Source organism: Vulpes lagopus, chromosome 17 (assembly GCF_018345385.1).
Source record: "Vulpes lagopus strain Blue_001 chromosome 17, ASM1834538v1, whole genome shotgun sequence".
Classification (NCBI taxonomy): Eukaryota; Metazoa; Chordata; class Mammalia; order Carnivora; family Canidae; genus Vulpes; species Vulpes lagopus.
The window spans coordinates 8,363,605-8,376,297 of NC_054840.1; the positions used below are offsets into that span (position 1 = coordinate 8,363,605).

General features: G+C 37.8%; 1 protein-coding gene across 12 annotated transcripts in view; it reads left to right on the forward strand.

The window, feature by feature from the left end:
* MECOM (MDS1 and EVI1 complex locus) overlaps positions 1–11,373 on the forward strand; it is a 554,726-nt gene extending 543,353 nt beyond the window's left edge. For 11 of the 12 annotated variants that reach the window (XM_041731617.1, XM_041731615.1, XM_041731618.1 and 8 more), the window contains 4 exons: positions 1,199–1,343; positions 4,842–5,078; positions 5,913–6,096; positions 9,743–11,373. In XM_041731617.1, the coding sequence (XP_041587551.1) occupies positions 1,199–1,343; positions 4,842–5,078; positions 5,913–6,096; positions 9,743–9,877 (701 nt within the window). In that variant the 3' untranslated portion in view covers positions 9,878–11,373. The remainder of the gene's footprint in view (positions 1–1,198; positions 1,344–4,841; positions 5,079–5,912; positions 6,097–9,742) is intronic. The other variant, XM_041731621.1, reaches the window with a different exon arrangement.
* Positions 11,374–12,693: the final 1,320 nt, after the last annotated feature.

Below are 12,693 nucleotides of genomic sequence, written 5' to 3' on the forward strand. Positions count from 1 at the left end.
ACAGAAATTTAATTCAATGTACAAAATTGGCCACATTTTCCAATCACATGCACCCTTACAGCATGTTCCCCTAATTTTTCTAATCAAAAGTATTTTGTTTTTTTCTGTTTTTTTTAAAGATGTATTTATTTATTCCAGAGAGAGAGAGAGAGAGAGAACATGAGCGTGCACATGTGGGAGGGGAGTGGGGGTAGAGGGAGAGGGAGAGAAAATCTCAAGCAGTCTCCTCACTGAGCAAGGAGCGAGTTGTGAGGTTTGATCCCAGGACCCCAAGATCATGACCTGAGATGAAATCAAGTTGGCTGCTTAACCAACTGAACCACCCAGGTGCCCCTAATCAAAAGTATTCTGGAAAATAATTGAGTTAAAAATGTAACATGTCCAAGTTCAATACTTATCTGTTGACCCATTATAACTTTATTCAACTGAGAAGTGTTCTCACCTCTCATCTTCGTCATCTAGACCATTAGGATGAACCTTTAGACTGTAGATATCTTGTGGGAAAGATAAATGGCTCGAATCAAATGGTGTAAATTTGACCACATCTAAGGGGTTGATAGTTGTTTAAATTTATAAAAACCTTAACAGTCATCCTTTGATGAGGTATTTTGATTCTAATTTTACAGGTAAGGAAGCTGAAGATCATCCTATAATCGACAGATCCCATATTGTCCTCTTAATGCTGGCCCAGCTCAGACTCTGGGCTGGTGTGTTGAGTCTACTCAACGCCTCACCCATCAAACCAGAATACAGAATTTTTGGCGTGTGTTCACAGTCTTTATTTGGGAACGTGCTTTAGCACAGAAGCAATAAATACATGCTGACTGCAGCCAGGACTGAGTATACGGTTTCTTCTGGCAGCATCTATTTAAGGCTTCTTTATAATTGGCCTCACCTTGCTTCCTTGTTATATGAATGAAAATATTCTCATGTCACAGTGGGAATGGGAGGAACCTGTGGGGGCAACATCTTTGGGAGACCGTACCTCATGATGTCAATGGTATGAAATATTCCCCAGGAGACTTTCATTAGCAAGTATGTGGTAATCTGGGAAGACTTTGGCCTCCTAAAGTTACCATTAAGAACATTCAGAAGAGCCTGTTTTAGGAAACAACGCCGATCCAATGAGGGAGAAACAAGGTTCAAAGTAAGTTGAACACCACGAGTAGTCTTTTCACTAAGGGCTCTCTCCCCTCAGGTACAGCAACATCATCGCCTCACTCCGAACTGGAAAGTACAGGCGCGATTCTCGATGACAAGGAAGATGCTTACTTCACAGAAATCCGTAATTTCATTGGGAATAGCAACCACAGCAGCCAGTCTCCCAGGAACACAGAGGAGAGGTAAAGCTGAGTTTTTCCTTTTTTTTTTTTTTTTTTTTAAATTCTCTGATTTCTGAAATCAGTATGTTCCAGATAGATTTGCTGTGCTCACTTTTGTGACACTAAGGTGACCCCTGCCACCAATGGCTGGCATTTCTTTAGTGCAGACTAAATCCTAAATGCTCTCCTAAGCACTTTACACATATGAGTTAATTTAATGATCATAACAGCCCCACGAGGTGGTGACTATTACTATGTGATTTTATCAGGGAAGGAATGGAGATATCGAAAGTTAAATATCTTGCCAGAGGTCATGCCAGTAATTAATAAATGGGATTTGACCTGGGCCGTCTGGTTCCAAAACCCAGACTCTTACCACTGTTCTGTTCTGCTTCTCTTGATAACTAATTAGAATATTGTATCAAAACTTGCCGAGCAGAGGGAAAGCCAGCACAGGGATTCAGTTGATTCAGTAGTGGTTACAGTCACACATCACGTGTTTATGACGGGTAGCCTGTGACTCCAAGTACCTGTGGGGGGATCTATATCCATATCTACATCTACGTCTACACACTTGTGTATGTATATATACATACCTATATATAAAATGCCTATTGAATGTCATTTAAGTATCTTTTTTACCTAAAAAGCAGTTGAGACTTCTTGATTCAATTCTGTCGCTACCTATATACTCTCAAGTGGATATTCATTAAATTCTGACATATTTGTTTCAATGGGTGTGATCCTCCTTGTTTTTAGTGACCCGGTGCCCTGGCCACCTCTTGTCAACATCAACATCAAGCATATATGGGGCTTAATTCATAAAGAAAAACTTTTAATGCTGCTGCTAATAATAATTAACACTTATCTGGTATTTACATTTTATGCGATGTTAAATGAAACATTATTTTACCAAAAATACCAGATCTCATTTTTCTTGTTTCTAATTAAGAACCTGATGTTGAGAACTGAATTTTTTTTAACATAACTACCCTACTCAATTAGGATGTTGCGTAGCCGGTTGTAATATCACGTGAAGTTAGTGAAGGCTCCATTACGTTTCATCACACGGGTACTATTGTTAATGTCCTCTATTTTTTCATGCTCTTAGAAGTCAAGTAATTGTTTTAGGTAGTTTTTAAAGTAAGCCAAGCTTCAAATAAGCATAATTTCCCCAGATAACAAAATTATATCGCCACGTCGGTTCTTCAATGTAGATAGAAGTGTATTTAGGGGGAAAAGGGGAGAAGATCTCCTAGTTATTACATGACCCTTTCTGGGTTCTAGGAAGTCTGCTAAGAGCTATGACTTTGTGCAGTTGGATATGTCTTCCTCTCTGCTTGCCCATTTGTGTGTGTGTGTGTGCATATGTGTGTGTGTAAAAGAGAGAGAACGGAGGATGAAAGATGAGCAGATGATCAGAAGTACAAAGTACTAGGAACAAGGAAGCGAGTCACGATCTTACATTTTGATAATGATATTTACACGATACAAATAAGAAATGTTGAGCAAAACCCACCATTTGGGTTCTGAGATGCCTTTTCAGATTTTCTAGTACTTACTTGGAGATTTGTGAGCCTGCATGTAGCTGCGACATCTGGCTTCAACATGTCCAAACAGCACAGAAGGAAGAAGATTGAGTCATTTAACTCCCCCCTCAACTCCTATCGGGGCTACTTTTGATGAATAATTTATCCTCCATAAATTGCCACATTTGAAAGCATAATTAACAAATAGGTTTTCTTAATCATGTTGGCTTTGTTACTTTTGGTTTTCATCCATGCATTCTTTTGTTCTTCTACTTTTTCTTTCATTTTTAAAAAATAACAGTTTCAATCCATTCAAGCTAGCAAGTTGGCAGTGTATCTGGAAACTAATAATTTATGTCTGTGCAAAACATGTTTTCATCATTTTTTGATAAAAGTGGTTAAGAGACTGGCTGTATAAAAAGATTAATAATGATAATATGACTTTTTTAAAAAATACGACTGTTTTTAAGATTTTCGCTATGTGCATCTGTCACACCCAACATTGTTTTGTTTATTTATTTGCCTTGGGAAATCTGAATATTAAATTATACTCATTATTTTTTTTTACATGGGAAAGGGATGAGGTACATTGCTGATACCCCATTATGCTGATCTCGCATAATCTGAGAAATAGTTCCATTAAATGTGAATAGCATACGTTTCTGTAGCAATAACTTAAATTTCAACAAGCTTTCTGAACTTGGGGAAGTGCCTTAACTTCCCAGGTCATATATCCTTAAAAAGAGGGGGTTAGGAGGAGATACTCTAGTCCAATGCATTTGTAATCAAGTTGGAACTAAGTTAATTTTGACTTTTAAATATTATAATGAAACTTAAATTCAATTTTTACATTCCTTTTTTCAAAAAAAATATTTTATTTATTTATTTTAGAGAGGGCACAAGCATGGGGAGGGAGTGGGGCAATCAGACTCCGTGCTGAGTGTGGAACCCTACGTGGGGCTTGATCTCACAACCCTGAGATCGTGACCTGAGCCAAAACCAAGAGTCAGGTGCTTGCCTGACTGAGCCACCCAGGCTCCCCTCAATTTACATTCTTTATGTTTATTTTAAAACCTAAGAAATTTGTCCTACTTTTCTCAATGCTCTCAAATGTGTTAAATTGGGACTTCTGTGTAACTAAACTCATTTTTTTAAGTATATAATTAAACTTTTGAAACGCATAATACTATCTTTGGAACCCCCAACTAGAGTATTACAAGTGACTTTTAAAATATTTAAAATATAATAAATATTCTTCTGTATCACATCAGACATGCATGCTAAGTAAGCTTCGAAAGATATTTGCCCAATTGCATTTTTAGATAACTACCCACCTCAATGTTCTTCTGGGAAACAGAGAACTTTTTTTTATATTCAGACCCTCAAGGATAATTTGAAGACAGTACAAATAAGTGAGCTCTCAATCACTTCCAAGTTTGAACAGGATGTCTAAGTGGCATATACCACAAATGTCACCTAGAAATATCAAATACCGGTAGGTCCCTGGGAGCTATCTTAACATTTTCGTTGAACCTTAGATTCACTTTAGGCATGTGTGTTGAGGTTTTTGTCAGTGTTGTTCAGGGATATGAATTTTCCAAAAACCTATTATTTTAAATGGTGGGCACTTCTATGATAATTAGGTAGCATTATGTAGAGAAAACATATGTATGCCTTTTATATTATATATAATGATATCATTTATCAGGCAAAGGTCTGATAAGAAATAGGAGCCTGAGACTGTTTTTCCGGTTGTGCCAGAAGCTCCATTTATCCTCTGAATAATCACCCAATTATTTTTTTTCTTTATTTTCTCATTTGTGAGGTTACATTATTTTCCCATGGCTGCCATAGGCATAAACAATAAAATTGTGTTATAAGAGTGCTGAAACTCTAAACTGTTGTTGGGAAGACATGATAAGAGAACAAACTGCACGTTTAAAAATGAAACCAATCATTGGGCCTGTTTCTTTTTTTATGCTTTTGAAAGAATGAATGGCAGTCATTTTAAGGATGAGAAGACTTTGGTGACCGGTCAGAACTCAGATTTGCTGGATGATGAAGAAGTAGAAGATGAAGTGTTGTTAGATGAGGACGATGACGACAACGATATTACTGGAAAAACAGGAAAAGAACCAGTGACGAGCAATTTACATGAAGGAAACCCTGAGGATGACTATGAGGAAGCCAGTGCCCTGGAGATGAGTCGCAAAACGTCCCCAGTGAGGTGAGCGCCTGGGATGACATCAGTACACAAGCAGGAATAGATACATATATGGGTGTAATTCCATTAAGGCAGTATTTCAGGATGTAGGAGTTGATGAGTAATTAGCCATAAACAGTAAATTTGAATTAGCAAGGCATATTTAGTGGATGAATCCTGAATAGGTGAAAACAAGGTAGCCATCAACATAATCCACAAGAATACAAATGTGTCGGTGTTTGTGGAACCCTGATTGACCTGAGATGGGAAGTTTAAATGAAAATCAGTTGAGTACCCAGACATTTATTTAGACTCTACCTGTAAAACCCAAAGGAAAATAGAGATTTCGACATTATCTATTTCATTCAAAAATCTGGTGCGTTATCAGCCAAATATTATTGAGATAAATTTCATTAAATTTGGTATATATGTAATCTCTATAGGTAGGTTTTTAAATGGAAAAAACTAACCAAATAGTTACGTTCATAGGAATATTTTCATATGGATAGTGGATGGTCACTGAATATTATTATCGTAACTGGCTTTATTTTAAATGGAAATTACAAACCTACAAATTGCGTCTCCACAGCATTGCTGACTCCACATCATTGACTTTAACTTTGCCTCTTATATATACACTTGCTTTCATTATGAAAAATCTTAAAACAAGTATGTTTCTAAGATCTAATATTTGCGGACACTTTAAAGAACCCAATAACTGATGCATGCTTCTTTATAACTGCAACTATAATATGAAGTTTGACAGCTGTATCGATTCCGATGAAAAGTGATTTGGTTGGATAACAAACTGAAGAAGGAAAAAAAAACCCTCTGTGCTTTCCCATTGGTTCATTTTAGGTATAAAGAGGAAGAATATAAAACTGGACTTTCTGCTCTAGATCATATAAGGCACTTCACAGATAGCCTCAAAATGAGGAAACTGGAAGATAATCAATATACTGAAGCTGAGCTGTCTTCTTTTAGTGCTTCCCATGTGCCGGAGGAACTTAAACAGCCGTTACACAGAAAGTCCAAATCACAGGTACATATTTTCCTGCAGCACAGCATCACGGTGACAGTGTGCCTCCGACGCCAAAAGGCAGAGAGAGTCTACCTTGTCAATATTCTAGAATCCGAACAGGTCCAGATGCTTTACTCAAAACGTTCATACCTTGACCGAATCCCACGTGGTTAACCAATACAGTAATGAACATGGATGCACTCTGCACAGAAGCTTCCATGACAAAACTCCTCCTCCAGTAACCTTTCCTTTATTTTGTAATTCTCTTACTTCTGCAGAGATAGTCCATACTGTTTGCACCTATTTCTGTATTACTTCAGAATGATTTTCTAATTGCTTTGCATCTGAAATTTTTGTCAACCAAATATTGACAAATTATCTGTCAATGTTTTCAGACTGCTGGAAAGGGAATCCTGCCCTCTGTTTTTTGTTTTGTTTTGTTTGGTTTGGTCCCTCACTGTACGTAGTTGATTAACAAGTCATCTGATTCTAACATTCAGGAGCAAACTGAGGATCAGAGATGAAACGAGTTGCCAAAAGTCTACAGCAACTTACCAACAGATCTGGAAATGAAACATATTAAGTTTTAATTGAATGAATGAATGAATGAACGAATGAATGGTACTCAAGTTCCTTGGGCTCTACGGCATTCTGTGGAGATGAAAATAAATCCACTTAAGATCCCTAAATGCCAATTAAGAGAGCCTCAGTTCTTTTATCGTAAAATCAAGGAAGTCGGTATTTTCCACCGATGTCCACACTCAACCAGATTGTTCGTTTCATTCAGGCCAATTACAAAAAAAATAAATAAATAAAAAGAGGAAGAATGGAAACTTTCTGTTATTACCATATTTTTTGGTCACGTTGGCCCAATTGTTTGATCTTGAGCCCATTTTGGAGGTAGCCTGACATATCAAACCATGTGACTCCATTGGCTTGTACATTTGGAAATGATTTCCTATTTGGCTGAGATGTTTTGGGCTACTCTTAGCAGCAAATGTGGTCGTCTCTCAACTAAGGTGGGAAAAGCATTGTGCCAGTGGGATAATACAGATTTTTAAATATCAGTCAATTCAGTAAAACTCTTAAGATACCCTCTTGGTAATAGGTAAAATGAATGTTCTTTGTGAGTTGAAGTAAGAAGCAGCCAGCCTCAGCACTGGAGTTGCCAGCTACGTGAACTTGAGAACATCATTTCATGGCTGTGGGTATTGTAGAGTGGAGTGACTGGAGGACATATCTAAGATCCCTTCCTACAGTATGAATCAATGGGGTTAAAAATTAATTGTTCAGTTTCTAACATTAAAAGTAAACTCACCATCATAGACATCTCGTTTTTACCTGGACATAACCATTAGAGGTAGCTAGTATTTTTTTTTTTTTTTTGAGCCTTTGGTATCCCATTCTTTCTTCCTAATTGATCCGAGAGATCTTTGGGGATCCAGGCTTTCTTTGCTTTTTTAAAAAAAAAATTTTTTTTTAATTATTCCACCAAAATGCTTATAAGACAAACTACCTAAAAATTCCTGAAATTGTCAGCAGTGATTGAAAGCAGAAGGGTCAGAGAACCTAGAGATAATAGACGTGATATATTTCAGTACCGGCCTTGTGACAGCAAGTCCCATCAGCAGAAATACTAGCGTTTTGCACTCCTAACTCATATTTTTCATGTTACTTGATCACGTTATATATATCAGTTTAACAAATGGTCAGGCCTTTTGGCAAACTGACTTTATTTCATGAGACTTTTCATTCATTCATTCATTCAGTTGTTCTTAACTGCCAGTCCCATGTGCAGGGCACTGATCTTGGTGAATGCAAATGTTTATTCTGATTACCAAAAAGCAAGCATTCTGTATTTACCATTTTCTAGAATCTGCATAGGGACAGATGATTCACTCAAAACGCTCACATATTTCCTCTGTGATTTTTATATTGAATCCAAGATAGTTGAACGATACAACAGCAGCTGCATTCTGCATAGAATCCTCTTTGAAAAACCCTATCCTAAAAATTAATTTCATGCTAATAGGTACTATTTATGTCTGGCAACCTATGTTAGTGCCTGTAATCCCTCATAGCCCTTGGAGGCAAGTTTTCGTTGTTATGATCACCATTTGATATAAGGAAAGTGCCCTTGAAAGGCTAAGCAACTTGCCCAAGGTCACTAGTTGAAGGTCACAGGTTTGAAGGCAGGAGTCCAAAATTTTCTGTGTATTCTTTTTCGTTTTTTTAATACTGGAATGGATTCTGTTAAAACCCTTTCAGAACATTCTTTATCGTGATCTCCACAAGTGGGTACATAATAAAAATAAAGTTCAATGCTCACCTCACTCCTATTTGAAACTCCTCAGAGAACAAGGACTGTGTGTTGTCTATCATTGATTCCCTAGGACCTAGCACAGGGCCTGGCGTAGAGTAGATGCTTAAGAAATATTTGTTATATGTCTGTTGAGATTTCGTAGAGGTCCAGAAGGCAAATTGCATACATAAAAGTCAAATGTGTACATTTAGAGCAATGACCCAGCAAATCAGAATCAGCCCACAAGGGCAGATTTTCTAACTGAATGCCATGATTACGGAAGAAACCACAGATTGGCCACATGTCTCAGCATGACTCTCAGAGATGAAATTCTGCTTAACAACAGAGGCATTTTGTCTTTGTTTACAGACAGTGGAATGTCTTTGGCAGGACTTTAATGATTCCACTTCAGCAGCATTTTGACAAGCAAGTTTAGCAATGGATGAGACCAACAATAGCAAATCAACAGTGAAAAGTTCACTCACAAGTCAAGACCAAACATTTTATTTGAATATTTTACTTGGCAGCAAAGGAGGGATTCTCTGAACAGTTATTTTGAATTGACATGATAATAGGGAAGAAAGAGCACTTCTTCATAGAGCACCGCCATGCCCCTTCTGTTTGGCAGACACTGGAGTACAAGTTGGTTAGAACATTGTTGGGTCTTGTGTTTTGTTTTATTTTTTGGTAGGGCTCACTTGCTCTGCCTTAGCTTTCAGGGTCTTTGGGTGTCAGCCTTGAATATTTCGAATGCGGAGGGAAACCAGAGAAAGGACATTGGATTACAAGCTGGGCACCAAATCAGTAGTTGTACCTCAGCCTCCTCCACTATCGAGTCAAGTGACTGGGCAAGGGGTGTCACCTTCGGTGCTCTGATATAGTGCACGAGTCAGTGGGACTGTGGCCCCTACTAGACCCCAGTGCCACCAAGTGCCATCAAGGCAGGTCTATATCCTCTCCATATTTCCAGTTTCAGTCGTGAGCACGCGATAATGTGAGCACGCGATAATGTTTTTGGAGAGTTGAACAAGTGCATGAACAGTGGATGGAAGAGCGTATTCATGCTTGGGCAGGGGGATGACTCGTGTTTCTCAGTGGAGGCCCTGTTGACATCTTTGGTAGGACAGTCATTTTTTCCCCCTGTAGAACATGTACCTTTGTAGGCCCTAGACACTGAAGGCCAGCAGTAGCATCACATCATTACAACGACCAAAAAGTGCCCCACGCTTTTCCAAACACATCCGTGAGGGACGCTCCTACTCCGAGTCCCTTCTCCTCCCTAACATTCACCAACAGCACAGTAGCCTTCAAATGAAAAGTGATGTTTTCCAGCGCCACTTACTGAGTCTCTCCTTTTTACCCCAGGCATATGCTATGATGTTGTCACTGTCCGACAAGGAGTCCCTCCATTCTACGTCCCACAGTTCTTCCAACGTGTGGCACAGTATGGCAAGGGCTGCAGCGGAATCCAGTGCCATCCAGTCCATAAGCCACGTATGACATTACCAAGGTCGACCAGAGTGGGACCAAGTCCAGTAGTAGCATGGCTCTTTCATCTAGGACTATTTAAAAGACTGCTGAGCAGAATGCCTTAGAAACCTGAAGGGTCACCCATGGAAAGTCTGGTGACCTTAAACTGAATGCTTAAAAAAAAAAAAAAAGAAAGAAAAGAAAAAAGAAAAAAAGAAAAAAGAAAAAGAAAGGAAAAGAAAGAAAGAAAAAAAAGAAACTATTTATTCTCGATATTTTGTTTTGCACAGCAAAGGCAGCTGCTGACTTCTGGAAGGTCAATGCGACTTCACGTGCGATTCGGTGAGAATGAGCAACTTGCCGGGCAGGAGGCGCCCCTGGGTTGGCCCGGCCCTGGGCTGTGGGGGGCGCGAGGGCTGTGGGGAGGGCGGCATTGACACGAACGAACACTCCATAGAAACTGAATTCTTTTTTTGTCCAGGATCACCTGACACATGATTGGGAACAGTTGCTTTTAATTAGAGATTTAATTTTTTTTTCTCTTTGTTAAAGTTTAATGTAATTTAACCCTTTGAAGATGGAAGTAGTTGGATGAAATGCACACTCGATTGATTATTATAGAAACTGATAACAGGGAGTACTTGTTCCCCATTAACTTTTGCCTTCTTAAGTACATTGTTTAAACCTAGGGAAAAAGGGTATGTGTATATTGTAAACTATGGATGTTCCAGCGCTCAAAGAGGTTAAGTCAGTGAAGTAACCTGTTCATCACCAGTACCGCTGTACCACTACACTAATAAAATGTTTGCCAAATCCTTGTAATAACATCTTAATTTTAGACAATCATGTCACTGTTTTTTAATGTTTAATTTTTTTTGTGTGTTGCGTGTATCATGTATTTATTTGTTGGCAAACTATTGTTTGTTGATTACAATAGCACTGTTCCAGTCAGCCACTACTTTCCGACGTCTGAGGCACACCCCTTTCTGAATTGCAAGGACCAAGGTGACTCGACCTGTGTATGGGAGTGCCACATGGTGTTTGGCTTTTCTTAACATTCCTTTTTTGTTGTTGTTTTGTTTTCCTTCTTAATGAGCTAAATACGAATAGATGCAACTTAGTTTTTGTAATACTGAAATCGATTCAATTGTATAAACGATTATAATTTCTTTCATTGAAAGCATGATTCTTCTGATTAAAAACTGTACCCCATATTTTATGCTGGTCGTCTGCAAGCTTGTGCGATGTTATGTTCATGTTAATCCTATTTGTAAAATGAAGTGTTCCAGACCTTATGTTAAAAGAGAGGTAAATAACAGACTGTATTCAGTTATTTTGCCCTTTATTGAAGAACCAGATTTGTTCTTTTTTTTTTTCCTTTTTGTTTGTTTGTTTGTAATCTCATTTTGAAATAATCGGCAAGTTGAGGTACTTTCTTCAAATGCTTTGTACAATATAAACTGTTATGCCTTTCAGTGCATTACTATGGGAGGAGCAACTAAAAAATAAAGACTTACAAAAATGGTTATTTTTCTCACTGTGTGATATTTTCTTCTTGTGCAATTTTAGTTCCTCTTAGGGATCCAATGATTTAAAGATATGATGTCTGGGGCTCTGATGCCCTGGTAGATACATGGAATGTAAAACATGTGTGTACATTGTTTTTGAGATGACATAAGGATAGACCCTGACCCACAGGGAGTTGGGATAGCTCTGACTCATTCTTCTGAACTTTCTCCGTGTGGTGCAAAGTCAGGGCTCATATGCAACACCGCAGGGTCCTGGGTCTTACTCCATGTCCACAGCATCCATTTGAGTTAGGACATGGAGCAACCTACCATTTTTCTACTCAATTTTACACAGTACATCCTAAAGGTTGTTCTGATTTTAATTTTTGTTTTTAATTCCACAAATGCTGTTAACTGATTCATAGAACAAAGCAAAACAAAAACCCTTTAACTTTTCTATATTCTTTCTACGTCTTTGTCCACATGCCGAATATCAGTTTTTACAGTTATAAGCAGAGTGTAGACATATTGTTGTGTTTTCTTTCTTTACTGTGACCAAAAATAAAGGCTTATTGTTACAAATTCTTCAAATTAATAATTTAGCAGTTGCCCCATATTCCATCAGGTTTGGTGTACTATAATTTCTTCAACTATTTCAATTTTGTTGAAAACTTAAGCTTTCTGATATTCACTAATGTAAGCAATGGAATTTTAATTTTGATGCACAGAATTGTTTCTGTGTGTTCATATATGTACATACAGGGTTGAAATGTGAGGAGGGGTATTTCCATATGGTAAATTCTCTGGTTAGGAAGTAATTATGAATTTTTTTTTTTGCTCCTTAAATATGATGTCAATTGTTTTAGAATATGAGAATTCCATTTTGGCTGAGTATAGAGGTTCTAACAAGGCTTGAAGAATAAATAAGTATGACATGTAGAAATAGGTCCAAACTAATTTCTCCATTCATTTACTCATTCGTAGCCACACTGCCAGATACAAAGAGAATCTCCTCACATTCTTTCTAAATAAATGTCAGTAGTATAGGAATTAAATATATACAGTATAAATGTTGATTTTTTAAATAGAAAGTATATACAAGAAAAAACATTCAGGAAATCTAAGCTATAAATGTGGTCTATAAAGAGGGAGAAGAATCTAGTAATGGGGACGTAAGGAAAGTGGAGATCTGGAACATGCTGTGCATTTTTCTTTCTTTTAAAGAATATACCTATAAATTTTGAAGCAGTTTGAAACCTCTTAATGCCACTAAATTCTTGTTAGGCTTTGAGCACGACATTTCAGTTGTTTGCTAATACTTAGTCCCTCCAAATTCCA